The sequence below is a fragment of the Hyperolius riggenbachi genome, chromosome 10, assembly GCF_040937935.1.
Source record: "Hyperolius riggenbachi isolate aHypRig1 chromosome 10, aHypRig1.pri, whole genome shotgun sequence".
Taxonomy (NCBI): Eukaryota; Metazoa; Chordata; class Amphibia; order Anura; family Hyperoliidae; genus Hyperolius; species Hyperolius riggenbachi.
Window position 1 is genome coordinate 49,076,139 of NC_090655.1, and position 27,030 is coordinate 49,103,168.

Consider the following 27,030-nt stretch of genomic DNA (forward strand, 5'->3'; position numbering starts at 1 on the left):
AAAGTCCATCTACCTTCACTGCTCTTCTCCTTTCTTGATCTTTCCTCCAATGTCCCCATATCTTCACTGCTCCTCTTCTTCCTCCATATTCATTGCAATGTCCCAGTATCTTCACCTTTTCTCTCCTTCCTCCATCTTCCCTACAATATTCCTGCATATTCACTGCTATTCTTCTTCCTACATATTCTCTGCAATGTCCATATACCTTCACTGCTCCGCTCCTCTCCTTCATCCATCATCCATCTTCCCTACAATGTCCTTGTATCTTCACAGCTCATCTCCTTCCTCCAACCTCTCTGTAATGTCCCTGTATCTTCCCTGCTCCTCTCCTTTCTACATCTTCCCTACAATGTCCTTGTATCTTCACTTCTCCTCTCCTTTCTCCGTCTTCACTACAATGTCCCTCTATCTTCCCTGCTCCTCTCCTTTCTCCATCTTCTCTACAATGTCCTTGTATCTTCACTTCTCCTCTCCTTTCTCCATCTTCCCTACAATGTCCCTGTATCTTCACTTCTCCTCTCCTTTCTCCATCTTTTCTACAATGTTCTTGTATCTTCACTTCTCCTCTCCTTTCTCCATCTTCCCTACAATGTCCCTCTATCTTCACTTCTCCTCTCCTTTCTCCATCTTCCCTACAATGTCCCTCTATCTTCCCTGCTCCACTCCTTTCTCCATCTTCCCTACAATGTCCCTCTATCTTCACTTCTCCTCTCCTTTCTCCATCTTCCCTACATAACCCTGCATCTTCCCTGCTCCTCTCCTTTCTCCATCTTCCCTACAATGTCCCTCTATCTTCCCTGCTCCTCTCCTTTCTCCATTTTCCCTACAATGTCCTTGTATCTTCACTTCTCCTCTCCTTTCTCCAACTTCCATACAATGTCCCTGCATCTTCCCTGCTCCTCTCCTTTCTCCATCTTCCCTACATAACCCTGCATCTTCCCTGCTCCTCTCCTTTCTCCATCTTCCCTACAATGTCCCTGTATCTTCCCTGCTCATCTCCTTTCTCCATCTTCCCTACAATGTCCCTCTATCTTCCCTGCTCCTCTCCTTTCTCCATTTTCCCTACAATGTCCTTGTATCTTCACTTCTCCTCTCCTTTCTCCAACTTCCATACAATGTCCCTGCATCTTCCCTGCTCCTCTCCTTTCTCTATCTTCCCTACAATGTCCCTGTATCTTCCCTGCTCCTCTCCTTTCTCCATCTTCCCTACAATGTCCCTGCATCTTCCCTGCTCCTCTCCTTTCTCCATCTTACCTACAATGTCCCTGTATCTTCACTTCTCCTCTACTTTCTCCATCTTCCCTTCAATGTCCCTCTATCTTCCCTGCTCCACTCCTTTCTCCATCTTCCCTACAATGTCCCTCTATCTTCACTTCTCCTCTCCTTTCTCCATCTTCCCTACATAACCCTGCATCTTCCCTGCTCCTCTCCTTTCTCCATCTTCCCTACAATGTCCCTCTATCTTCCCTGCTCATCTCCTTTCTCCATCTTCCCTACAATGTCCCTCTATCTTCCCTGCTCCTCTCCTTTCTCCATCTTCTCTACAATGTCCTTGTATTTTCACTTCTCCTCTCCTTTCTCCATCTTACCTACAATGTCCCTGTATCTTCACTTCTCCTCTACTTTCTCCATCTTCCCTTCAATGTCCACGCACCTTCACTGCTCTTCACCTTCCTCCATCTTCCCTACAATGTCCCTGTATCTTCACCACTCCTCAATTAGCTTTGACAAATATATAGCCTTGGTATGGATGGCTTACTGCATGCATAGTTTTGTTTGTATTGCTCACACAAAACAGGAGGACATACTTTCTCTGTCAGACGTGCTAATAAAGATTTTCCGCTTTTACAATCAGGGTCGGACTGGGCCACAGTAGTACAGTTTTTTCCCTCTGTGGGCCCTGCCTCCAGGTCTCTGGTGGGCCCCCCCTCCTTGTCTGACAGTGCTCCAATTGCTGCCTGCAGCACAAAAATTATCTTCTCAGTGCTGTAATCACTCATGCTGAGAGCAGTGGCTTAGCTAAGGAGCTGTGGGCCTTGATGCAAATTTTACAATGGGGCCCCCCAAGTACTCTATACATAACAAGTGATACGGCGCACCAAAACCTGCCAATGGCAACTACAGTGTCAGATGTGCAAGAAGGGGATGGGAAACAGCTTGTTAATGATTACCACTATTCAAAGTATCTATAGAAGTGATTATTACCAGCACAGGAGCAATAGAGAGGTAATACTGTAGTTGAGGGAGGGCCCTTCGGGGCCCCTTTGGCCCAAAGGCCCCGATGCGGTCGCAACCTCTGCGGTCGCAACCTCTGCAAAGTAGGACATTACTTTATATTGAAGGAGGGGACTCTATGCAAAGTTTTGCTGGGCAGCAGTGTCTCTGAATTACAATGCTGCTAAGATCATGTACATTTGGCCCTGTCCATAATACTTCATGACCACGCCCACCTTCCGGTGCATATCACGCCCTTTTTTCACTGCAATCATGGGATGTGTGGGCCCCAGGTTGAAATTTCTTTGGTGGGTCCCCAGTGTCCCAGTCCGACCCTGTTTACAATTTACTGAAAACTGAGGTTAACCAGCGACCTTCTCACCCAGGTGCCTCTGCCACACAACTCGTATATCATGCTTTTGCAGAACCATAGTGTGCTGTGACTTGTAGCACTTGCGGCCTGGGGGACATCTGTGTACGAATCATAATGACTCACACAATGAATATTGTGTCATTCATCTACTTCCTTTGGAGGGTAAACTACTCCCCACTTCCTGCTCCCCTCACAAAGTAGGTTAGAATGTCACAGTTTTCATATTGCCCTCTTCAGCACTGGCAACACCAGCTCCCTCATCCCGGTCATAAGGAGGAGCCCAGTTTCATCATGGGAGTTATGACATAATCAGAAGCTGGCATGGCCAGAAAAATCACATGTGAAATACACTTCAGTTCCTGGTGAGCAAGAATCACTAGGATTGTGTAAGGGGCTAATGCTGCTTACACACATTGATCCCAACTGCCCCCCTTTCTGAGGGACAGACCCTCTTTGGGAACCAAATCCCTCTGTCCCTCTTTCTTCCTCATGTGTCCCACTTTAAGGACTCATGTAAAAATCTATGTGAATATTTGTTTTTTTCTCCTTAAAAATGTGTTTAAACCTTATTCTCATTCTTTAAATTGATGCATTTCTTATTTTTAAATGTTAATATTAAAGAAAATCTGTAAGTAAAAATATAAGAAAACCTCTGAGGGATATTTACCTCGGGAGGCCAGGGACGGTTTAAGCAACAATGGGGCCCCAGGGCAAAATAAACCTGGGGGCCCCCCAACAGATACCCCGGAACACAAATCGGCATTAAGGGACCTTTTTTGCAGCGGGTATAGTCAGGGTGTGAAGCCCCAATCGGTCGGAGCTCCACATTCTGGCTAGCCTAGCCTGCATGGGGGACAAGGGGTTAAAAAGTTTCAGGAGGGGGGACCCCACATAATTAAAAAAAAAAATTCCCACACTCTAAACATACAAAAAAAATTGGGAAAATAGGACAAAATGCCAGGAATCTTCATACAGGCATATTGCGGCTGTATAGCGATCCCTGGCCAAAGCGCTGCGGCTGCATATGGACCCCCTGGAAACCCCGTCAGGAAATGTATTGCTCTTTCTTTTGATACATGTAAAATTACACTACCGTTAGGTTTGCTACTAAAAGTGACATTTACCGCATTTAAAGGTATACTTTTTTCCTTTGAAACTTTAAAATCGATTTTCTCAAAAACTATAAGGTCTTTTTGAAAAATTGTTTTTCCTCTTATTCCCAATGATCTTCTTAACATATCCTGCAAATGTAGGGTTTCTAGCGTTTAAGGTGTATTTGCTATTAACCGTTAAAGTCGGCGGGTTTTTAAATGTGTATTTTTTTTCCTTTGAAACTTTAAAATCGATTTTCTCAAAAACTATAAGGTCTTTTTGAAAATTTTTGTTTTCCTCTTGTAGCCACTGGGGGCCCCTACAGGCTCTGGGGCCCTGGGGCAATTGCCTCCTTTGCCTCTATGGTAGCGCCGGTCCTGCGGGAGGGGGAAGCCTCTGAACCCTAATGAGGCTTCCCCTGTCCTCCTAGGCCTTGGCAATCCACCGCTGGAAGCCCCCGAACACTGGGTAGGTAGATATTTACCTACCACTATCCAGCGCAGGCGCAGTAGCAGCTTTCAGATCGGGCTCAGGCCTGATTGGGTCCACTCAGAGGACTCCCATCTGTGCAGTAGAGCGGACCAGATCGGACTTAACTATTTCCGCCTACACCAAAACTTCCGCCTACACCAAAACTTCCACCTACACCAAAACTTCCAGGCATAGTAACGCCTTCTTCCCCTCTGCCGTCAACCTCCTGAACTCGCTGGACTGAACTACCTAGCATAACTCCATGTCAACACTGTACACTGTTTACTGAATTCCAACTCTACTTTGCACCCCTGTTTTTTTTTTGGGGGGGGGGGGGGAGGGTTGTTCTTACTTTGTTTTTACTTGTTTTTTTGTTTTGTACTTTTGTACTTATCTTTGCACTATTGACTTGCACTCCTGTTTCTGCATGTTATTTTGTACTTTATTTGTCTACTCTGAGCAATTGTAATGTGCCAAACCCAATTCTGGGTAAGACCCAGTCGTGCTTAGCGAATAAAAGTCTTTCTGATTTTGAGCCTGCTACTGCGCCTGCGCTGGAGCCAGGATAGTAAAATATTGCAGGCACTACTATGCTTGCGGCACAGCCGACATCCTCGTCAGCTGTTGTTTTGGGAGAGCCAGCGCTGGATCCCTAAGGCCCGGTTCACACTTGTGTTATTTTCCGGACCGCAAAGTCCGCAAACGGAACGGATGATTAAGGGTCCATTGTTAATCAATGGACCCGTGCGCACTCGTCCGTTCCTCTAGATCCGGATGCGGTCTGCGGTCCGGAATTTTCCAACATGCTCTAATTTTCCGGACTGGTCCACCGTCGCCGGACAAGAAATCGAGCACAATAGGAACTGATGAGAAACGGAAGTGCACAACACACTTCCGGATGAAAGCCGGACGTCCTACCCCACTTCCCGTGGGGTTCTCTATGGTACAGGCGGCCATGTGGATGTACCCAGCGCCGGACAGCCCCCAGCCTCTCCACAGCCACCCCAGAACACAGCGGAAGACAGGGAAGGACCCGACCATCCAGACGCATTGCCCCAGGGGACGAGGAGGATGATGTCCGCACAGCAGGCTCTCCCCAAGAAGGACTCCAGTGCTTTTCCAGATCTTCCAGGCCCCTCTTTGAAAACGGAAATGGATCCAGGATGCATGAAGAACGGAAGAAGATCCGGATGAAAACTGAACGTGACCTGACCGGATCCTGATGGCCTCCTGATGGCGAACGGATGTTCTCAGAATGGACCAGACCGGAACGGACCTGTGCCACCGGTAAGTATTTCATCAAAACGCAAGTGTGAACCGGGCCTAAGGCTTAGGAGGAAGGGGGAAGCCTCATTAGGATCCAGAGGCTTCCCCCTCCAGTGTGGTATGAATTATAAAATTACATCTTTTGCTTAGGATTCTTTGTGGTATGCATGACTAGGGGTGTGGCAGGGGCGTGTCTTAAAGCAGACCTGAGCTCAGAGCTTCCCCTCTGCTGTAAAAGATAAGCAACAGCATAATAACCTTTAAAGGCAAACATTTCTTTGTTACATCTTACAGAACTCCTGCAACAAATCTGCGGAGTGCCTTATTTCTGCCATTTATGGAAGCAGAGAAAGGGTTAACCTCCTGTGTTTTCATATTAGCTGTGTCTGGCGAGGTTGCCGAATTCCTGTGCTGACACAGCTGAGAAGGCAAATTACACTTGATTTCTTGAAGATGAGGGGGAATTAGTCAGGCTCTCACCTTATTCTAATACCTTTTCTGTACTGAGCACTGAAAAAAAAAAGATCATAGAAAGTGAAATAAAGACAATCATAGTTTCATGACAAAAATCTTGTCAATTACTGGCCTCGTTTGATTCAGACATTTCAAACTGGCATCTCCCTGTAACAAAACACCTATAAAGTATGTGTCCTCTGCAGTAAGATTGATTCTTGTCCTGCCAGGGACTGGAGTGTATATAGGATATGCCATAGCCTCTGCTCTGGTCCTGGCCTCCCAAGAGACCCTTACAATACCAAAAAAACAAAACAAAACTGTGTACTGTGTCATCTCTCCTCCTACCCCAGAGGAATCTGACATAGATCAAATATTGAGCGGCATTCCGGATGAGGGGAGCCACTGATATAATCTAGGAGAAAGAATTTACCTGTGAGGCTTATTTCACAGTATAAAGTATTGCACAAGACAGAAAGAAAACAGAGAGAAATCCACCCTGTAGGTATTTAGAGAGTTTAGCCTGTCTAATCCCCAAAAGTGCGGTAATATTGCAGTGCAGAGACAGCGCAGTTACAGGTACTACTGGCAGCTTGTACCACGACTTACGCTATTAGCATGACCTGCAGTACTCAAGTAGCTTGAGCGTTGGCCCGGTAATGCACTTTACCAATGAGCATTGCCACTAGTAACGCTCGTTACCATCATGGCCGGATTTGTGGGCAGGCCATATAGGCAGTGGCCTAGGGCGGGGCTTGAGCTAGGGCGGTGATGCAGCTGACAGCAGATCAGCTGTTTCCTAATTGCGTGTGGCTGTTCGCTTGTGTCCTCCTGCAACTGGGGTCATTGGGAATTAGATCACAATGACCTGTAAGTAAACAAACAACAGCTGCAGGTCACTGAAGATAAGCAGACTTTATTGCCTGTGCACAGTCACTTCACTGTGAGACATCTCCTTTCTTCCTCCACTCTTTTCAGTTTCTTTCCCATCACACTCTTGTACTGAAGAGGATGGGATAATCTGCACACTCTCTTCCCCATCTTGTTCCCTCACTCTTTCTTTCCCCCATCTTGGCCTTCTCACTTGCTTTTTCTTCCCTTCCCACCTCTGTTCTTTCCTCCTCTTACCCTAGTCTTCCTCCATCTCTCTACCCTTTCCTCTTTCTATTTTGCCCTTTGCCTGCCCTCACTGGAACTATCTAATCCGTACCATATTCTGTTTACCATAGTGTTAAACTGCATGTGTATAAGTGCTAACAATTTCTGCAGCACTGTACAGAGTACATAGTCATGTCACTAACTGTCCTCAGAGGAGCTCACAATCTAATCCTACCATAGTCCTAGTCTAATGTACTACCATATTATTATTATGTATTTATATAGCACTGACATCTTCTACAGCACTGTACAGAGTAAATAGTCATGTCACTAACTGTCCTCAGAGGAGCTCACGATCTAATCCTTCCATAGTCCTAGTCTAATGTCCTACCATATTATTATTACTGTATGTATTTATATAACACTGACATCTTCTGCAGCACTGTACAGAGTAAATAGTCATGTCACTAACTGTCCTCAGAGGAGCTCACAATCTAATCCTTCCATAGTCCTAGTCTAATGTCCTACCATATTATTATTATGTATTTATGTAGCACTGACATCTTCTGCAGCACTGTACAGAGTACATAGTCATGTCACTAACTGTCCTCAGAGGAGCTCACAATCTAATCCTACCATAGTCATAGTCTAATGTCCTACCATATTATTATTATGTATTTACTGTATATAGCACTGACATCTTCTTCAGCACTTTACAGAAAACATAGTAATGTCACTGGCAGTCCTAAGAGGCGCTGGTTACCGTAGGAACATTCGCACTACTCGAGTACCGTGGGTCATGCTATTAGTGTATCTTGCGGAACGCACTGCCAGTAATAACAGTAATATTGCTGTACACTGTCTGTGCACGGCAATATTATTGCACTTTTATGCATCAGGCCATAGTGTGAAAGGAGCCTAAATGTTGATATTTAGGACATAGCTACCAACATCTGCCACCGGGAGGAAAAGGGGGGCACTAAAGGCAAAATGGCTGTGCTTAAATTACCACAATGAGCACCGGTTGTGGCCATAGGCTGAACGTTTCTGGTCATTTTGCTCTCAGAGGCAAATAAAACCCCACCACATGTTACTAATAGAGTATGTTGAATTATTTATCTGATGTATTGCAAGTATGAAGAAACTTTGCTTATGCATGTCGTCAAGCCCTCCCTGTTTTCCTAATCTTCACAGAAATATAATAAATGACATCCTGATTAAACACGTTCTTTCCTTTGAGGAAAGATAAATAAAGCTGTATAGAATAGCACAGCACACATACTGAGTAGAAGTCATGTCTTAACAATTCTCAAGACACAAACAACATCTGTAAACGATTCTACGATAGTATACATGCTGTGGACTTACATCCTAATGGTCACCCAGGACCTCCCTGTTGGCGGCACAACTAGATAGAAGGATTGGTATTTAGCTCTTACTGTCACATTTACTGTTGAACATTAAGGCCCGGTTCACATTAGCGCTCCCTGTCCGGATCCGCCTGATCGGATCCGGACCCTATACTGTACAAACGGAACGTACGTTCTGCATAGCAATGCAAAGGCTATGCGGACGTTCACATGCATACGTTCCGTACAGTACGGAGCCGGACCGGATCCGGACTCCAGACACTTTTCCAACATGCGCTATTTTTTTGTCCGGCTCATCCGGCACACGCACCCGGACCGAAGCACCATCCGGAACCAGAAAACCAATGGGAAATGGAAGCACAGAACACACTGGCTACAAACACCTGACGTTCTACCCCACTTCCTATGCGTATTCTAGCGGCGATTTTGGATGGGGACACATGGGCAAGCATTTTGGAGTGGAGCAGCAGTGTCTTTTAACGTGCTGGAGCTGTTGGCAGTGAGGTGGAGGTGAGGCCTGTCATGGACGGTTGCGGGGCCGCAGACGCGTCCCGGAACCGCCCGTGAGGAAAAAGCGATCGCACTCGATTCTCTGCATCGATTGCGCTTCAGATCACTAGAATCAGTATTGATTGTGTAGGGCCTCTGCTTAACTGCAGGATGGCTCTTTTGATATGCTAATGAGCAGGAACAAACCCTTGTGCTCAGGAAGCTAATCCCAGCAGTGGGCTATTCAAAACCTGCTTCTTTCCCAGACTGGCCGGAGCCACTTAGCCAGCCATAAGAAAAGCATGGGTGGTATGATTTCCTGTCGGTATACGAAAACCGTATGTCGCACAGCTATAAAATTCATATCGTCTTGTTCGGTAAAATCTGGCCATCGTGCTGATATGACATTCATTGTGATAGCCCGTCCGGTTATTGAGATATGAATCTTCTCAGGAGCCTGACCCGCTGGCATAGCCATGTCTGATGTCATGTTAATCTGTATTTTCCAACAAGTATAAATCTGTTACCCCCTTAAATATAACGTGTATGGTTCAGGAGTTACAGCATTTTATAAGTTTAGCCCTAAAATCTCTCAGAGGGAATGAACTGTCATTTGTTGGTAACTCAGAGGGGGCCGGCATTGCCACACCCCCAAACCAGCTTCAACAAAAGCACATGGCCAGCAGGCGGGCTTCAGTCCTCCAAATTCCACCTTCCTGAGAGCACATTGCCAGCCAGAGGACACATGGTTGGCGGCCATCTTGTCTAAGCTGAAACAAAGGACACATGGCTAGCAGCCATCTTGATCGGCCATCTTTGCTGAAACTGAACAAAGGACATTTTCCATATTGCTTGGATTTTAAACTTTGCTGAACTGAACAAAAGGAACTCTACAAGTTTTCCCAGAACGGACATATTTCCACAAACCCTAAGTATTTTCTCCCTTTTTTATTTCATACTGGCTATTACTGTTTTAATAATTGTTGATTTTAATAATTGTCTGTATATATTAATTATTTATATTGCTTTCAATAAACCGACGCTATCGTCAGTTGTTGTTCTAGCTACCCTATTATTCAGCACACACAGAACTGAACTCAGATCTCTGAAGAGACGCTACTATTGTATTGTGGTTAACTAGACAGAATAGAGTGTGTTTAACCGTTTTATTTGTAGATCTAGGCTCAGACAGGCAGCGGGCTCCTCTGTCCCATGGTAACAGAGGTGGTGGCAGATACCCTGGAATAGTGTGTAAAGTTGTAATTACCGTACCTCACAGGCTCCCTCCTGGTTGGTCTGCGGCCAATTCCCAATGGTTCCTGCGCATTGACTGCGACCAGAGTTCGCACGATCCGTGCGCTGGCACCGTTTGGAGGCCATTTGCAGTCTGACCACGAGGGCTCCTGTGACAGTGTTTGGCAGCGGTTGGGACCTGTGTTGTGCTGAAAGTATCTAAGATAGCGCTATCCAGAAACGAACTAATTCGTTGGTGTAGCTGGAAGGCAATATATTTTTTATATATACAGAGAGACTGTGTAGCCAGTACCCCTCCTCAAAAGTTTTGGCATGGAAATGTCCGGGAACTACAAGAACATGTGCCTGTCAGACCTGCAAAATCTTTGCCAAGCGAGAGGCATTGACGTCGGCCGCAGGAAACAACAGGACCTGGTAACGGACTTGTTTCAATGGGATACCCAGCAACTGCGGGAGCTGGATGTGTCTGCTGAGGTAGACGCCGGCCCATCTGACCCAAGACAAGGGGAACCAGAGACTGAAGATTCTGCGCGTACAGAGGTTGAGCATCCTGTGGGCCCTGTTGCAACAGTTACGCCAGAGACTGTCAGTGTGGACCCCAATCCCAGAGTTTCTGAAAGTACTCGCCCGGAACTGGCCAGTACTGGACTGTCCATGGGTGCTGACCCGGTAATGCAGCAGGCATTACGAAAGCTGATGGAGACTGACCTGGAAAAGTACATGCAGTACATGGAAGCACGAGAGGAACGGGAGCGCCAATCTGCAGAACGCCACGCGGAGAGGGCTGCTACGGAACGGGAGCTCCAACGACAGCATGAGCTAAACTTGGCAAAAGTGCAACAGGCCAGTCGGAGTTCACCGCCCAGCCTCCCTGCTGAAGGAGCTGCACCACCCGTAAGTGCAAAATTTAAATTTGCTAATATTGAAAAAGACACAGACATTGACTTGTTTTTGCGATCTTTTGAAAAAGCATGCCGTCAGTATCGTCTGTCCCAAGACCAGTGGGCCAGACATCTGACACCTTTGCTGCGCTACAAAGCGCTTGATGCTTTCGCAGAATTGCCTGCGGAGAAAGATAATGATTATGCCGCTATAAAAGACGCTATCATTACTAAGTACCAGCTGACGCCAGAAGCCTATCGCAAAAAGTTCAGGGCCTGGCAGAAAAAGTCTTCTGATTCGTACCAAGATGTGGTCAGCAGCTTGCTCACCACACTCTGCCAGTGGACTCTAGGCCTCACCAAAGGGTCTTATGGTGTCCTGGAGGACTTGATAGTCCTCGAACAATTTCTGAACATTTGCCCTGCTGATGTAAGACAGTTTGTGCTGGAGCGCAAGCCTGCGTCAGCAACTGTCGCTGCAGACCTCGCTGAGACCTTTGCAACTACCCGGGTGTCTGATACACGCAGAACTGTCCCATCCAGCTGGAGGGGAGGTCAGCCCAATACCCTGGCAGACTCTCCTGCCCCTGTGAGCCGTCAGCCACAGAGGCCACCCAGCACAGCTGCTGCACCCAGGCCTGCAGCGCCTGGAGAGGTCACCTGTCACTACTGCCGCCAGCCCGGACACATGAAATTCGACTGTCCAGAGCGGAGACAGACACCACCAGCACCTGCATCACCTGTATCCCCTGTACCTCACCCACAGCAGAGGCAACCCGCCAGCGAACCACAGCCTGGATCCTCAGATTTTTTTCTGTTTGCCCGCGGAAAGGAAATCCGCGACTGAACCGACCAGCAGCAACTTGTTAGAGTGAACGGCAAAGTTGTCACCGGATTCCGAGACACCGGAGCTGACATCACGTTAGTTCACTCACACCTTGTGCCAAAGGAGAGCATCAGCTCCAGCCGAACACCCTTGCCCTTACTGGAGTAGAGGCAGGGGCGCCTTTACCTACTGACCACCCAGGCAGCGGCTTGGAGCGGCTTTGATGGGGAAGGCGCAATAAATTACTGTCAGTCCAAGGGGAAATAAAAATTCCTGTCCTGAAAGACCGTTGTAAGGGACTGGAGAGAAAAAGATTTCCTTCTGTTTTAAGAAGGCAAATTACACCAAGCTTTGCTTTTTTAGTAGGAGGGCATTTGGTTCCTTTTATCCCCCTATACATTCCTAGTAGCTTGGGTCACCCTGAGCTGCTTGGTTACTCTGCTCTTTTCACAAATAGCCTTCTGCTAAGTCACTAAAGAATCATTCAGAGTTCAGAATTATAGATACTCCCTAAGAAGAAGGTGTCTGGCTTATAGCTGTTCTCTGCCCCTCCACAGAGGAGACCCTACCCCCAAATGTTACTGAGTCTGCAGAGGGAGTGAGACAAACAAACAGTAAACTCTGCAGACAGCTGTGTGCTCTGCTAGAATGTCTGCATGTCTAGATGTCAGGAGGATCGCCATGACTAGCTATGGAGCGGTAGGATCATCTGATTCTCTCCCCTACACAGCCTGCACTTCTCCCTGAATTCAACAGGACAGTGTTTGAAGTGTGTAATGGACACAGTGGGGGTTGCAGGTTTTGTCTTTCATTGTGCGTGAGTGAATAGGAGGGCAGCATCTAAAGCTCAAACAATGATAATGGACATGTAAGCAATGTGTGTAATTACATCCATCACTACTTATAATTGAAGATGGCACAATAATGTATTTCCATTAATGCTGTCTGTTTGCCCTCTCTCTAATGCTATGTACCACCTCACGATTTTTCCAACGATTTTCCCGATGTTCATCAATTTTTTTTTTTGAGCGACAAGTAGTCATTTACACGATGTCGTGACATCGCTTAGCGTTGTGTGGTGAAAAGTGACCGTCACTGAAGATCAAGTAAAGTACTGAGGTCGCTTGACTTCTCGTTCGCGCCCGTCCTGTAATGTCACGTGACATCTCACATACCCGCTGGTAGGAAGATGAATCGCTGGACGCTTGTCATGAGGGACACCTCGCTGGATCCATCTTCCTGTGTTGTTGCAGTCACTGTGGTGAGTGTGGAGCTTAACTTTGCTTGCCCTCACCCTCTGCTCATGCTCCCTCTCCCACTGTCTCTCTGACCAAACAACTGCTACTTGGGGAACAATGTGCACAACTATGTACACTAGTCTGAGCACTCTTCAGGGGAGCCAGTAGCATTTGGAACTATTATTGTGTATTTATGTAGCACTGACATCTTCAGCACGTTACAGAGTACATAGTCATGTCACTGACTGCTCACTGGAGCTTACAATTTCATCCCTACCATAGTCAAACTGTAATGTCCGACCATATTATTATCATGTATTTATATAGCACTGACATCTTCTGCAGTACTTTATATAGCACTGACATCTTCTGCAGTACTTTACAGAGTACATAGTCATGTCACTGACTGTCCTCAGAGGAGCTTACAATCTAATCCTACCATAGTCATAGTCTAATGTCCTACCATATTATTATTATGTATTTATGTAGCACTGACATCTTCTGCAGCACTTTACAGAGTACATAGTCATGTCACTGACTGTCCTCAGAGGAGCTCACAATCTAACCCTACCATAGTCATAGTCTAATGTCCTACCATATTATTATTATTTATTTATATAGCACTGACATCTCCTGAAGCACTTTACATAGTACATAGTCATGTCACTGACTGTCCTCAGAGGAGCTCACAATCTAACCCTACCATAGTCATAGTATAATGTCCTACCATATTATTATTGTTTATTTATATAGCACTGACATCTCCTGAAGCACTTTACAGAGTACATAGTCATGTCACTGACTGTCCTCAGAAGAGCTCACAATCTAATCCCTACCACAGTTATAGTCTAATATTTTCAATATAGGATTGTTTTGGGGTAAACCAGTTGACTTATTAGTATGTTTTTTAGGATGCAGGAAATGTCTGAAGTGTCTGAAGACAGAAACTCCATGCAGATTTTGCCCTGGCCAATGTTCAAGCCTAGGACTCAGCACTAAAATGCAGTAGTGGTACCCACTGAGCCACTATTCTACTCATAGATATCTGCTCATCCATGTCATCAATTCTGACCCTCTACTACCCTTCCTCCCTCCATTCTACTTCTCTTCTCTTGTATCACTTACACTACAAACACACTGTGCTTATCTCCAGAATGGATTATGAATCAAACTATTAGCCCCAGTGCACACCAAAACCGCTAGCAGATCCTCAAAACGCTAGCGGTTTTTGGAGCAGATTTCAGAACGATTCTAGGCATGTTTAGAGACATTTTCTAAACATGCCGAGTGTTTTTGTGAAGCAGATTACAAATATTGTTACAGTTAAAGCTGTTACTGAACAGCTTCTGTAACAAATACTCCTGGAAAACTGCTCTGATCTAGCGTTTTTCAGAGCGGTTTGCATTTTTCCTATACTTTATATTGAGGCAGAATCGCTTCTGCAAACCGCAAATGTGCAGCAGGAGGCACGTTTGGGGTTTGCTAAAAACCTCAAACCGCTGGTGTGCACCATCCCATTGAAATACATTAGCCAAGCGTTTTCAAAGACAAATGCGGTTGGCGGATCGCTGCTAAAACCGCTCGGTGTGCACTGGGCCTTAAACCACCTTACCATATCAGCCCTTCAATGTCATGATATACCCACTCCAGTCTTACCCTAACAGGTGGTAACATATCTGCATATCTCATAATGTTTGTGAAAAATTATTTTGAAAGTAAGAGTGTCTTGCTTGATAATCCAATCTTGCAATGTGACCATTGGAACTTGTAGTGTGGATGCTGTATTTATTTGAGGTGCATACTGGCAGCATGTGCTGTATGGCATACAATGCTGATCATCCACAAGGCAAACTTAGGCAGCTGCCTAGGGTCTAGAGAGAGTTTAGAGGCCTGGTGGTTGCTAGTCCCCACCAAATCTAACTAAATAAGCCAGGTGACCATCAGTGGAGGGCAAAGTGTTATCTTGCCTAGGGCCCCATTTCATAGTTATCCCTCTCTGATGGCTTATATCATGTGTGAAGTGTTCTATAATGTATATGATTTTTGTTTTATTTTTTTATGGGGGGGGGGGGGGCGCCACAGGATTTCTTGCCTGGAGTGACAAGAAGGCTAGAGGCGCCCCTGAGTAGAGGGCACCCTTTTCCACATAGCCCACGCGAGAGTGAAGATCGACTGGGGGGTGGGAGTCCAAGAAGGGGTTGTTGGAGTTATGAAGGATCTCCCAGTCCCTGTGTTGCTGGGGACTGATTTGGGCAAGCTTGTGTCCTACTACGAACCTGCCACGACCGCCTTGTCGCTCACGGAAGGAGACAAACTCTCCACCCACCACCAGGTACTTTATACACTTGGAGGAGCACCAGGGGGAGGTGGGTTGAATGTGCCCAGTTCAAGGGTACCCGGTTTAATAGTGCCTGCTTCAAAGGCACCTGAGTTTGATGTACAGACTGTCTGTTGTGATGATGATGTAACTGTACCTGAGTTTACTGTACAACCTGTCTGTAATGAAAAAATGTCTATACCTGTCAATGTCATTAATGCATGCAATGATGATTTGAGTAATGTCCGTCTGTGCCGGGTGGAGGTGGAGGGGGTTCCGGCCTCCTCCCCCTCCTCTGACCATAGGGATGAGACCTTTCAGCTGCTGGCCTCGTGTGACATGAGCCAGGTGGCTGAAACTGACAGCGTATTTAGAGCAGCTCTACAAAGGGACCCAAGCCTGGAGGTGCTCAGGCAGCAAGCCTCTGAGCCCCTCGCAGACGGGGCCGCTTTCAAGGTATACTGGGAAGGTGGGAGACTGTACAGCAAGTCTGTACATCCCCCTACCGGTAGATCACATGCGAATACCAAATGGCTTGTGGTCCCGAGTGCGTTCAGGGGACATGTGCTGAAATCCGCACATGATAATTCCCTGACAGGACACTCTGGTGTCCGCAAGACACTTGCCTGTATTCGGAGACAGTTTTATTGGCCCATGATGAACAGGGATGTAGCAAACTACTGCAAAGCATGTGCTGTCTGTCAGGAGCTGGGAAGGTCCAGGGATTCCCGCGGGGTTCCCTTAGGTCCACAGCCACTTAGCAGGGAAACCATGCGTGGGCTGGCTGCTGACCTACCCAAACCACTGCCCGTTGTCAGCAGTCCTGGCAGACGCCCCATCCGAACGCAATGGCGCAAATGCCCTGGCCGGAACGGTCCATGTCAGGTCAAGCCTGAGGGTAGCGGACCGCGACCTGTCCAGGGGAACCGAGCCGCCGGCTCCAACGGGTTTTCCCGCCGTACCGGCAACCCGAGACCCGTCAGCCAGGTTAGCGGCGCCGCCACACATCTTGCGGGTGTGTGGCTAAGCCACAGACAAGAGGGGGGGCTGTCACGGACGGTTGCGGGGCCGCAGACGAGTCCTGGAACCGCCCGTGAAGAAAAAGCGATCGCACTCTATTCTCCGCATCGATTGCGCTTCAGATCACTAGAATCGGGATTGATTGTGTAGGAGCCTCTGCTTAACTGCAGGATGGCTCTTTTTATATGCTAATGAGCAGGAACAAACCCTTGTGCTCAGGAAGCTAATCCCAGCAGGGGGCTATTCAAAACCTGCTTCTTTCCCAGACTGGCCGGAGCCACTTAGCCAGCCATAAGAAAAGCATGGGTGGTATGATTTCCTGTCGGTATACGAAAACCGTATGTCGCACAGCTATAAAATTCATATCGTCTTGTTCGGTAAAATCTGGCCATCGTGCTGATATGACATTCATTGTGATAGCCCATCCAGTTATTGAGATATGAATCTTCTCAGGAGCCTGACCCGCTGTCATAGCCATGTCTGATGTCATATTAATCTGTATTTTCCAACAAGTATGAATCTGTTACCCCCCTAAATATAACGTGTATGGTTCAGGAGTTACAGCATTTCATAAGTTTAGCCCTAAAATCTCTCAGAGGGAATAAACTGTCATTTGTTGGTAACTCAGAGGGGGCCGGCATTGCCACACCCCCAAACCAGCTTCAACAAAAGCACATGGCCAGCAGGCGGGCTTCAGTCCTCCAAATTCCACCTTCCTGAGAGCACATTGCCAGCCAGAGGACACATGGTTGGCAGCCATCTTGTCTAAGCTGAAACAAAGGACACATGGCTAGCAGCCATCTTGATCGGCCATCTTGATCGGCCATCTTTGCTGAAACTGAACAAAGGACATTTTCCATATTGCTTGGATTTTAAACTTTGCTGAACTGAACAAAAGGAACTCTACAAGTTTTCTCAGAACGGACATACATAAGTATTTTCTCCCTTTTTTATTTCATACTGGCTATTACTGTTTTAATAATTGTTGATTTTAATAATTGTCTGTATATATTAATTATTTATATTGCTTTAGATTAAACCGACGCTATCGTCAGTTGTTGCTCTAGCTACCCTATTATTCAGCACCCACAGAACTGAACTCAGATCTCTGAAGAGATGCTACTATTGTATTGTGGTTAACTAGACAGAATAGAGTGTGTTTAACCGTTTTATTTGTAGATCTAGGCTCAGACAGGCAGCGGGCTCCTCTGTCCCATGGTAACAGAGGTGGTGGCAGATACCCTGGAATAGTGTGTAAAGTTATAATTACTGTACCTCACAGGCTCCCTTCTGGTTGGTCTGCGGCCAATTCCCAATGGTTCCTGCGCATTGACTGCGACCAGAGTTCGCACGATCCGTGCGCTGGCACCGTTTGGAATGCCATTTGCAGTCTGACCACGAGGGCTCTTGTGACAAGGCCTATACAGCGGAGGACCTGATTCCACAGGTGCACCTTCTGCTGACCTCCCAGACGCCAAAATTTTTATTTATTTCTACTCTCTTTTTCCAAACGGATCCGGATCGCATCCTGATGTACACCTGATGCAACCTGACTGGATCCGGTCAGGTCATCCGGTCCGTTTGGCAGAGAAACGCAAGTGTGAACGGGGCCTAAAGTGGGATAAAACTCTGACATAACATAAAAAAAAAATGTTTCCTACTTTTTATTACCCATGCAGTTATCATATTTGCTTTTGTACACAAGTAATATTGTCTGTCTACAGATTACAAATTCCCAAAGTACAGTTTATCTGCTCTGAAAGCTGCCATTGCATTGTATTGCATAGCTGCTGTATTTATATATTAAAATCTATCTAGTCATCACTTCTCAGGTCTTTCTGCTTCTCAGTTCAGTGCAGCTCAATTCTGGCAGCTTGCTAATGTTTACTAAATGTATCTGACAACGGAATGTAAACAAAAGATAATGTTATCACCTCTTTGGATTCAGCCAGAAGCTTTCCACTAAAGCAAGGAGATTTCCACTGAAGAACAAAGTGATCTGTTTAACTGTTTGAATGTTGTCCTGCTACATTTTTTTTCTGTGGTAGTAGATTTTGTGCTGTAAATTATCTTTTAGAGCAAAGAAGAAATGCTGAGTTTTATACCACTTTAACTTCCGGTCAGTGTCACTTTGGCTTTTAAAACACATGCAGTCAGGCAAACTCTTTATACCCAATGACCCAGTTGGAAAAGTTCCATTTGGAAGATATTTTGGACATAACCCGGTGGCATTATGTATATTATCTGATACTGCATATCATCACAGACATCTCACTGCAATTTTCTCCCCCTGATGAAGCGGCCAGTCTAAGGCCATGAAACGTGTTTGACTACTGGCTGTGCCTGCTGTACAACCTGATGTATTTATGGTTTTTATATTTGATGACTGTCCTTTATGCTTAAAGGGACACTTAATCCAGAAATTCAAAAATCAGTTTTACTTGCCTGTGGCTTCTACTGGCCCCCTGAAGCCGTCCTGTGCCCTTGCAGTCACTCACGGAGCCTCCGGTCCCCCTGCGCAGGCCTGGCCATGCGTATCCTTCTTCATGTTCCCATCCTGAATAGCATCCTGCACAGGCGCAGGACACTATTGTAGACGGAAATGCAAAGAAAAATACGTGTGGCCAGGCCTGTCGGGCCTGTCAGCGAAAACGAAACTAGCTGGCGGCGGGGGACTGGAGGCTCCGTGAGTGACAAGGGGACAGAACAGCTGGAGGGGGCTGGTAGAAGCTCAGAAAAGTAAAACTGGCTTAAGTGTCCCTTTAAAGTGGACTTGAACTTCCTCTCTGCTCTAATACACATCAGCATAATAACCTTTAAACAAAAACATTTCATTGCTAATATCATATGGCTGACCTTTTCACACTTTACGATATACCGGTAATTATTTATAATTAAAAGTTAGTCAGAAGTGAAAGTATACTGATGAGATAAACAATTGTATATGTAGTCCAAAACCGGCGTTCCAAGGATAGCCATTGTGTGAGAGGTGTAAGCAGAGGAGAAGAAATAGTTTGTTAATTATAAGCGCTATTCAAAACACATATAGAGGTGATCATTACAACTACAAGACCAATAAAAGAAAATGCAGCAACTTGAGAAAGGCCTTAGTGGGACCCTCTGGGGCGCGGTCAGAGGCATAGCTATGGAGGGGCCATTGGGAACATGTGTCCCTGGGCGCAGCACTGCGAGGGGCAACCCCACATGAGTGAGTGAGTGAGAGGGGGCTTGCTGGCTGCCCGAAGTGTCCCTGCTTCTCCCCCTCCCTCTGCAGAAGAGTGCAGAAGCATTAACAGCAGCAAAAAAGCAGGGCACATATGCCTATCTATAGAGGGACACACTTGGCTATCTAAAGGGGACACATCTCACTATCTAAAGGGGGAAGGAAGCACATTTGGCCACTGGCGTACCAATAGGGGATGCGACCCCTGCCGTCGCGGGGGGGCCCGGGGCCCCCCTAGGGCCCGCTCAGGGACTTTTTGGGGGCAGAAAGGGGTCGCAGCCTAAGAGGAGAGCTGTGGCCGCAGATTGGTGGGGAGGGGGGAAATCCCCCCCCCCTCTCTCACCTCGGGCTTTCCTCTTAGCGCTCCCCTCCTGCAATCAATCATTGGTGGTGCTCGTGGCAGCCGCGGCAGGCAAGCTGAGCACATACCTCCTTCCGGCCTCCGATTACTAAGAGCTTCATAGAACTTCCTGTTTACACAGGAAGTTCCATAAAGCACTGTGATCGGAGATCGGCCAGAAGGAGGTATGTACTCAGCTTGCCTGCCACGAGCACCACCAATGATTGATTGCAGGAGGGGAGCGCTAAGAGGAGAGCCCGAGGTGAGGGAGGGGGGGGGAATTCCCCCCCTCCCCCCGATCTACGGCCACAGCTCTCCTCTTATGCTGCGGCCCCTCCTGCCCCCAAAAAGTCCCCGAGCGGGCCCTGGGGGGGACGGAATTTTTTTTTGCAGGGGGGCCCGGGGCTTTTTAGGTACGCCCCTGCATTTGGCTATTTAAAGTGAACCTAAAGTCACGTAAAAAAAAATGAGATTAATTCACCAGGGGCTTCCCTCAGCCCCCTGCAGCCGATCGGTGCCCTCGCGTTCCCATGCCTGTCGGCCGGTGACGGCCAGACCGGAAGTGTTTTTTTTACGTGACTTTAGGTTCACTTTAAGGGGGGAAGGGCGTATGTGGCTATCTGAACGGGGTAAGGGGGCACATTTGGATATATAAATAGGGGAAAGTGGAGCACACAAACAGCATTTGTATATTTGACTCCACCCATGACCACAACCACATTCTGATTCACGGCCACGCCCATTTTGTTCAGAGGGCGGCACAAAAACTGTCTTTGTCCCTAGCTACGCATCTGGGTTGCAGTCACAACCCCCCCTACTGCTATGCCACAGATTGCGCCTGTACATACATGTTTATCTCATCCCGTTACAAGTCACCTCAGCTATGATTTGAGGAATCTGCTCCTTTGGATATTGGCTGCCCCCCCCATCTTTTCCACCACCCAAAGCTTCAGAGACTGTGACACAGCTAGAATGTAAACAGGACCGCCATAAGGAAACGTTAATGGGTCTTAGTTTGTATGAGTTCTTCTCCTATGGAGGCTTCCTGACCCCCATTTCCTCTGTTATTTCCCTAAACACTGTCAGTATGTTTAAATTTTTTGCTGGAAACACACAGAAGAGAGTTCTATAAAGAGACGTAATGTTTATTCCTGCACTGGTCACGCTTCCCTTGTTATTGGCTGCGGTACAAACATTGTACGAAAAAATGCAACACTTACCGTGTGTGTTACTAAACATCAAGCTGTAGCCAGGGTGGTTGGCCTGGGATTGCTGTCACTCTACACTATGCTGTCACCACCTCCTAAAGACAACGAGCCGCTACCGGCTGTACAATTCATTCTTAAAGAGGACCTGAACTCAGAACGTTCTCTGAATCAATGGGCCCCCTTGCAAAATTTTGGATGGGGCCCCCTAACCTCGCTACCCCCCGTGTTTTCTACACAGGTAAACTAAGAACCAATGTTCTTCAATTGGGTTGTGAACACCTGAATGTATTTTCCCCATGCAGATAAAAACAGCAGTGAAGCACTGCACACATGTTCTCTATCAATTACATTAGCTACTGTGATAAAACGTGCATATTTTCACACATACAGACACACATGGTGTGCAGAAAACCAGCAGATAAGTGTGCTCCCAGCCTCAGCTTATTACACTCACTCTGTCCATCTCTGATGGAGCAGAACTGGCTCTGCAGACTCCTCAAGCACTTACAGTAGACAGCACTTGGGGAGGGGTAGACAGACTGGGGGTAAAACAGCGCTGTACACAAGACCCTGCTGAACACTAAATAGGGACTGTCTACAAATCTTTGTCTACAAAACTTTGTATGATTCGTTATCAGTGGCTGAGCAGATGCAGTCATTAGAACAATTGTGCAGAGAGCAGAACGTTTTTCTCTCTCCATGCCCTTAGTTGTCAGTCTCTCAGGACAGGGAAAAGAAACTTCTCTCCCCCCTGAGGCCCCCTTATGGCTTCAGGGCCCTTCTGTGGCTGCATACCTTGCAGGGTCTATTGTTACGCCCCTGCTCATGGCTCTGAATGATAAGCAACATCATAATAACCTTTAAAGAAAAACATTTCTTTGTTACAGCTGATACAAATCCTGCAATAACTCTCCAGTGTGTCTAATTCTTGCTTTCATGAAAGCAGACATAGGGTTAAAATCCTGTGTTTACAAATTAGCTGCTCTCCCGAGGCAGTCAGCTGACACAGCTGAGAGATCAAATTACACTTGTTGTAGTCGCAGATGAGGGGAAATTAGACAGGCTAAACTATCTAAATACATACATGGTGCATTTCTTTATGGTTAGGAGAGGGATAGGAGGCGCCCGTAGAGTCAAGAGCTGTTTGGTAAATCTCCTACTCTAAGTAGTTATAACCAGGGTAGGTAAGAATAAAATTATCCTACCTTAAAGAAACAGTATCTTAGACGTGGTATCTTAAACAAATTTTCTTACGACTTATTTGTTCAAATAAGCACTTGACAACGCGTTTCACGGCGTAAGCCGCTTCCTCTGGTCTATAGAAAGTGCCTGGAGGTGAAATATGCAGTCCTGGGCACCGTAGCAGGTTTATGGTTACTTCTGTCCTGTGCAAGCGTTCAGGTCCAGGCTTTAAAGCAAACCTGTAATTTTTTTTTTTTAAATTAGATACTTACCTCAGCAGTGGAAGGGCCTCTGGATCCTCCAGAAGCTTCCCCCGTCGTCCACCACCAGGCCATTCCAGCGCTGGGCCCCCGAAACTTGCAAGAAAGAGCATGAGCAGTAGCACGGGCGTACATGAAATAAATGCACCAAGCCAGAATATAGCCAATATTTTACTATTTTAAAGTGTTAATTTTCGTCAGTATAATATCGGTAAATATTACCTGTATTTTACTACAGCTGAACCTAACCCTACTCTCACACAGAGTCGTACAGGCAGTTGTACACCATGCAGGATAGTGAGTTGCCGGACCGGTACAGTAATCAAGAAATTTTTAAAGGTCCGCACACTGCATAAGCTCCAACAAAGCTGTTAATTTTCTCATCAAGCGTCAGATGTCCATTCAGCAAACCAACGTGATGTTTCGGGGCCACAGCAGGTTTCCTTTATCAAGGCATATACAGAATGGATACCCTTCCGTATATGCCTTGATAAAAGGGACCTGCTGTGGCCCCGAAACGTCAGATTGATTTGCTGAATGGACATACTGTATGTCACTTGAGAAAATAAACGTCAGATCAGACATGATAACTGCTCCATTATTCCTGAAAGACCAACCTTCTAAGAATGTCTATTTTATTTCTATTTTAGGTGTCCACGCTGTTCCAGAATGAATCTGACTGTGATAAGCACACGCCTCCATCCTCACGGACCCTGCTTCTGGTTGGATACAGCATATTGATGCCAGTTGGTGTCATACTGAATGGGGTGTCCCTGTTCGTGTTCCTGCGTTGGTTACGGCCTCTCACCGTGGTGGGCACCTTCCTATGTAACCTGGCACTCAGCGATCTCCTCTTCTCCCTCTCCCTACCTCTGAGGATCTACTACTATGCCAACAACCACTGGCCCTTTGGTTCCTTCCTCTGCCGCCTCTCTGGCTCCATCTTCCACATCAATATGTACGGGAGCTGCCTCTTCCTCTTCTGCATCAATGTGGACCGCTACCTGGCTATAGTGCATCCATTGAGGTTCCGTCACCTGCGCAGGCGCAGAGTGGCCCGTCTGACTTGTTTGTGTGTCTGGTTGGTGATTATCAGTGGATCGGTGCCTGCCGCCCTTGTCCACAGCTCGACAGACTGCTGGAACGGGCATGAAATGGTGCAGCGCTGTTTCGAGGGGTTAAGTAGTTGGGACGGCTTTCTGTTTCCATTGCTTTTGGTTGCGGAGGTCATTGGATTCCTCTTACCCCTTTCTGCCGTATTGTATGGTTCCAGCCATGTGTTCTGGGAACTGTGTCGAGCAGCAGAAGGAGGAGCCAAAAGACATCAAAAAACCATCCGACTGCTTGTCCTCAACCTTTGTATCTTCCTTTTCTGTTTTGTCCCTTACAACTCAGCCCTGGTTGGATACGGCCTTCTCCGAGCAGACCTTGTAACTGACTGGTGGGGGGCCAGATCGGCTTTAAAGAGAATCCTCTCCATCACTGTCCTGCTGGCCAGCACCAACTGTGCCCTCGATCCCTTAGTGTATTACTTTAGCACCGAGGGCTTCCGAAACACTATAAGTCAAATCGTGAGGCCCAGTAGGTCCTCTGAGGAGAAATTCACGTCCAGCAAGACCATTGTGAATTCTGACCACACACCACAGGTGAAGAACTTTGGAATTACCTCTGGCTCCAGCACAGACACTAAGGACAGAAAAGAGATATCTCCTAAGGTTCACATAGAATTAGGCAACGGTAGTGAGAGACGGAGGATGATTGAGGAGTCTGAGATTTAAGTCAGCGATGAAAAGGACAATGCTTAGAGAAGACAGTAAATCCTGAGATCTTTAGAAGAACTTCATTGTGGGCCTCATATAGCAAATGTCTCAAAGTTAAAGGGGAACTCCTGTGAACACACTTCCGTGGTCTGACAATGCATATCTGAAAGATGACCCGTGGTGACAGAGATATGGACACTGATAGTGACGTTAGCAGTTCCCCGACTGTTGTGCTCATCATCCCATGGCTTTTCATGCAGTGAGTCACTGACCCTGAAAGAGCACGCAGTTAGCCAACTCAGAAGTATGGATGGCTGAGCAGTTTTTTCAGGACCGGAACTATACCCGCTCGTGTCCGAGATATGGGGGCCATGGCAGAGAGGGTTAATTTACCTGTGTGACGTCCTGTTGCCGTAGCGCTGCTTGATGAGCTCCATTTCCCCGACACTTCCTACTTCAAAGCCAGAACTTCTGCTGGGAAGTAGGAAGTATCGGGACAATGGAGCACTGCAGCAAGAGGATGTCAAATAGGTGAATTAACCTTCTCAGCTGCGGCCCTTATCACAGACACGAGTGGGTACGGTTTCGCTTCTTGCAAAACTGTGCTTGCTCATCCCTACTCAGAAGTCCTCACCTGTATGCTTGTTTCATTTAAAAAAAAACTCACCATAGTCAAGATCTAGCTCTGTATAACAGTCAAGGGAAAATGAGAGGTGGTCATTAACGGTACAATCCTGTGACAAATCGATTGTTTCCGATTACCACAGTAATTGATCACAAACGATCGGTCGTGCCCATTAATGGCCAAATTAGCACTAACCAAGACATCGAATCGATGGGATGGATTGATCAGAAACAGATCGAATTGTTCCGTTAATGGCCAACTTAAGAAATAGGGATGGCAATGCTATTTAGGTCTTTACGTGCTCAACTTAAAATTAACTCTGTGGTTACTTGTTTACAGTGTTTCATATTTCTGTGTTAAAGAGACTGAAGCCTCAAACCCCCCCCCCATTTTTATTTCCTTTTCCTCTTAAGCTGGCCACTAACGGTCTAATTTCTAGCGAAAAATCGTTAGAGCGATCAGAAATTTGGATCTGATTGGTTGTAAATAATCTCAGTTGATGGGCACAATTGATAATGAATGATTATAAAAAAAAACGTCCGATTGAATTTTCGTCTAACCAAAATTTGGATTTTCTTGTTGGTCTTGATAGATAGGAAGCAATGATTGGTTAGTTGATGGTGTAGTGAACGATTTTTCGTCCGATCAGAATTTCTGATCGCTCGAACGATTTTTCGCTAGAAATTGGACCGTTAGTGGCCACCTTTAAGAATTAATGTCATACCTGAAACGCCGCGGCTGAATGCTCACTTAATCCATCCCGAAATCCCCGGGGGGAGATTTGGGGATCGCTTCCCTGTAGAGGAAGAGCTTTGGGCTGTAGCTCTGCCTCTACTCGCGTCAATCTGGGGGGATCTCTGCCTCTCACCCATCTCAGTCTTCTTTCACTTAGAGGGGCAGCGAGAGGCGGCGAGCAGTGCAGATTGACGCGAATGGAGGCAGAGCTACAGCCCAAAGCTCTGTCTCCCCCGGGCAGCAAAATCCACGACTTTGAAAGTCGTGGATTTTTGCCCCAGGATTTCGGGTGGATTAAGTGAGCGTTCATCCATGGGGATGCGGTGTTTCAGGTATGACGTTAATTCTTAAGACGATTAGAAAATAAAAACGGAGGGTTTTTTTGAGGCTTCAGAGTCTCTTTAAATATAAATGTTCGTAGTCTGACCAGTAGGGGGAGACATGTCATTTGCCTTTCCAACACCCTGATCAGCAACTGCTGAGATAAGTTATGTGCCATATGAACAAAGCTCACATTTTTGTAAGCACAGAAACTGCCATCTGTAAAGTTCCATCCAGTAAGCCGTGCACATAGCAACCAAACAAGATGCAGTAAAAAAATGATTCTGATTTGGTTGTTATGCTTATTATCACATTCATTCTGCTAGTCAATAAAATGCAAGGATTATAGAATGTCTGAGAGACTATGTTTCCCATAGCAACCATTTACAATGTTCATCGCATTTTCTTGCACCACACGAGAAGCACAAAAGGGAGATTCTGATGCAGCCTTCCCGCCACCTGTTTGCACACTATTCTGGCAGTTGGACTGAACAGCTGCCGCTCACTAAGCGCTTTTGAAAATAAAAAACCCTGAGAATACCCCATGAGGAGATGGGCTAGTCCAAAACCTGTCAGTTCTGTAAGATCTCTACTATCTGCTGTAAGTGGCTTTTGTACTTTTTATTTATGTGTTTTCATGTATTTTACATTTTAAAATTTTTCGCAATAGTGGTCCTTTACTACCATGCGGGTGGAGAACACCATGGAATATACAAGATCCTGCAAACCTGGCCTGTATATATTAACAAAGACATCACTGTCGGCTCTGTACATGTCTGTATATAACTGCTAATGTACTATCCTTTCTCCTTCCTCTATTTGGACTGATCTGAGGATTGGAAGCTCAGTTTCACACAATAGTTTGTGTAATCAATCCACTCCAAGCTTGCAGCATCACTTGTGTTTTCCATTGTCCTTCAAAGAGGAGTATTATGTCTTTACAATGGATGGGTGAAGAGGAGGGGGTGAGAAAGAGGAACAGCATGTACTATATGAGTGAGAGGGGAGGGGGGA

General features: G+C 46.4%; 1 protein-coding gene across 2 annotated transcripts in view; it reads left to right on the plus strand.

Moving 5' to 3' along the window:
* LPAR5 (lysophosphatidic acid receptor 5) overlaps positions 1-26,367 on the plus strand; it is a 45,691-nt gene extending 19,324 nt beyond the window's left edge. For both annotated transcript variants that reach the window (XM_068258364.1, XM_068258363.1), the window contains one exon: positions 23,226-26,367. In XM_068258364.1, the coding sequence (XP_068114465.1) occupies positions 23,316-24,353 (1,038 nt within the window). In that variant the 5' untranslated portion in view covers positions 23,226-23,315 and the 3' untranslated portion in view covers positions 24,354-26,367. The remainder of the gene's footprint in view (positions 1-23,225) is intronic.
* The last annotated feature ends 663 nt before the right edge of the window (positions 26,368-27,030 follow it).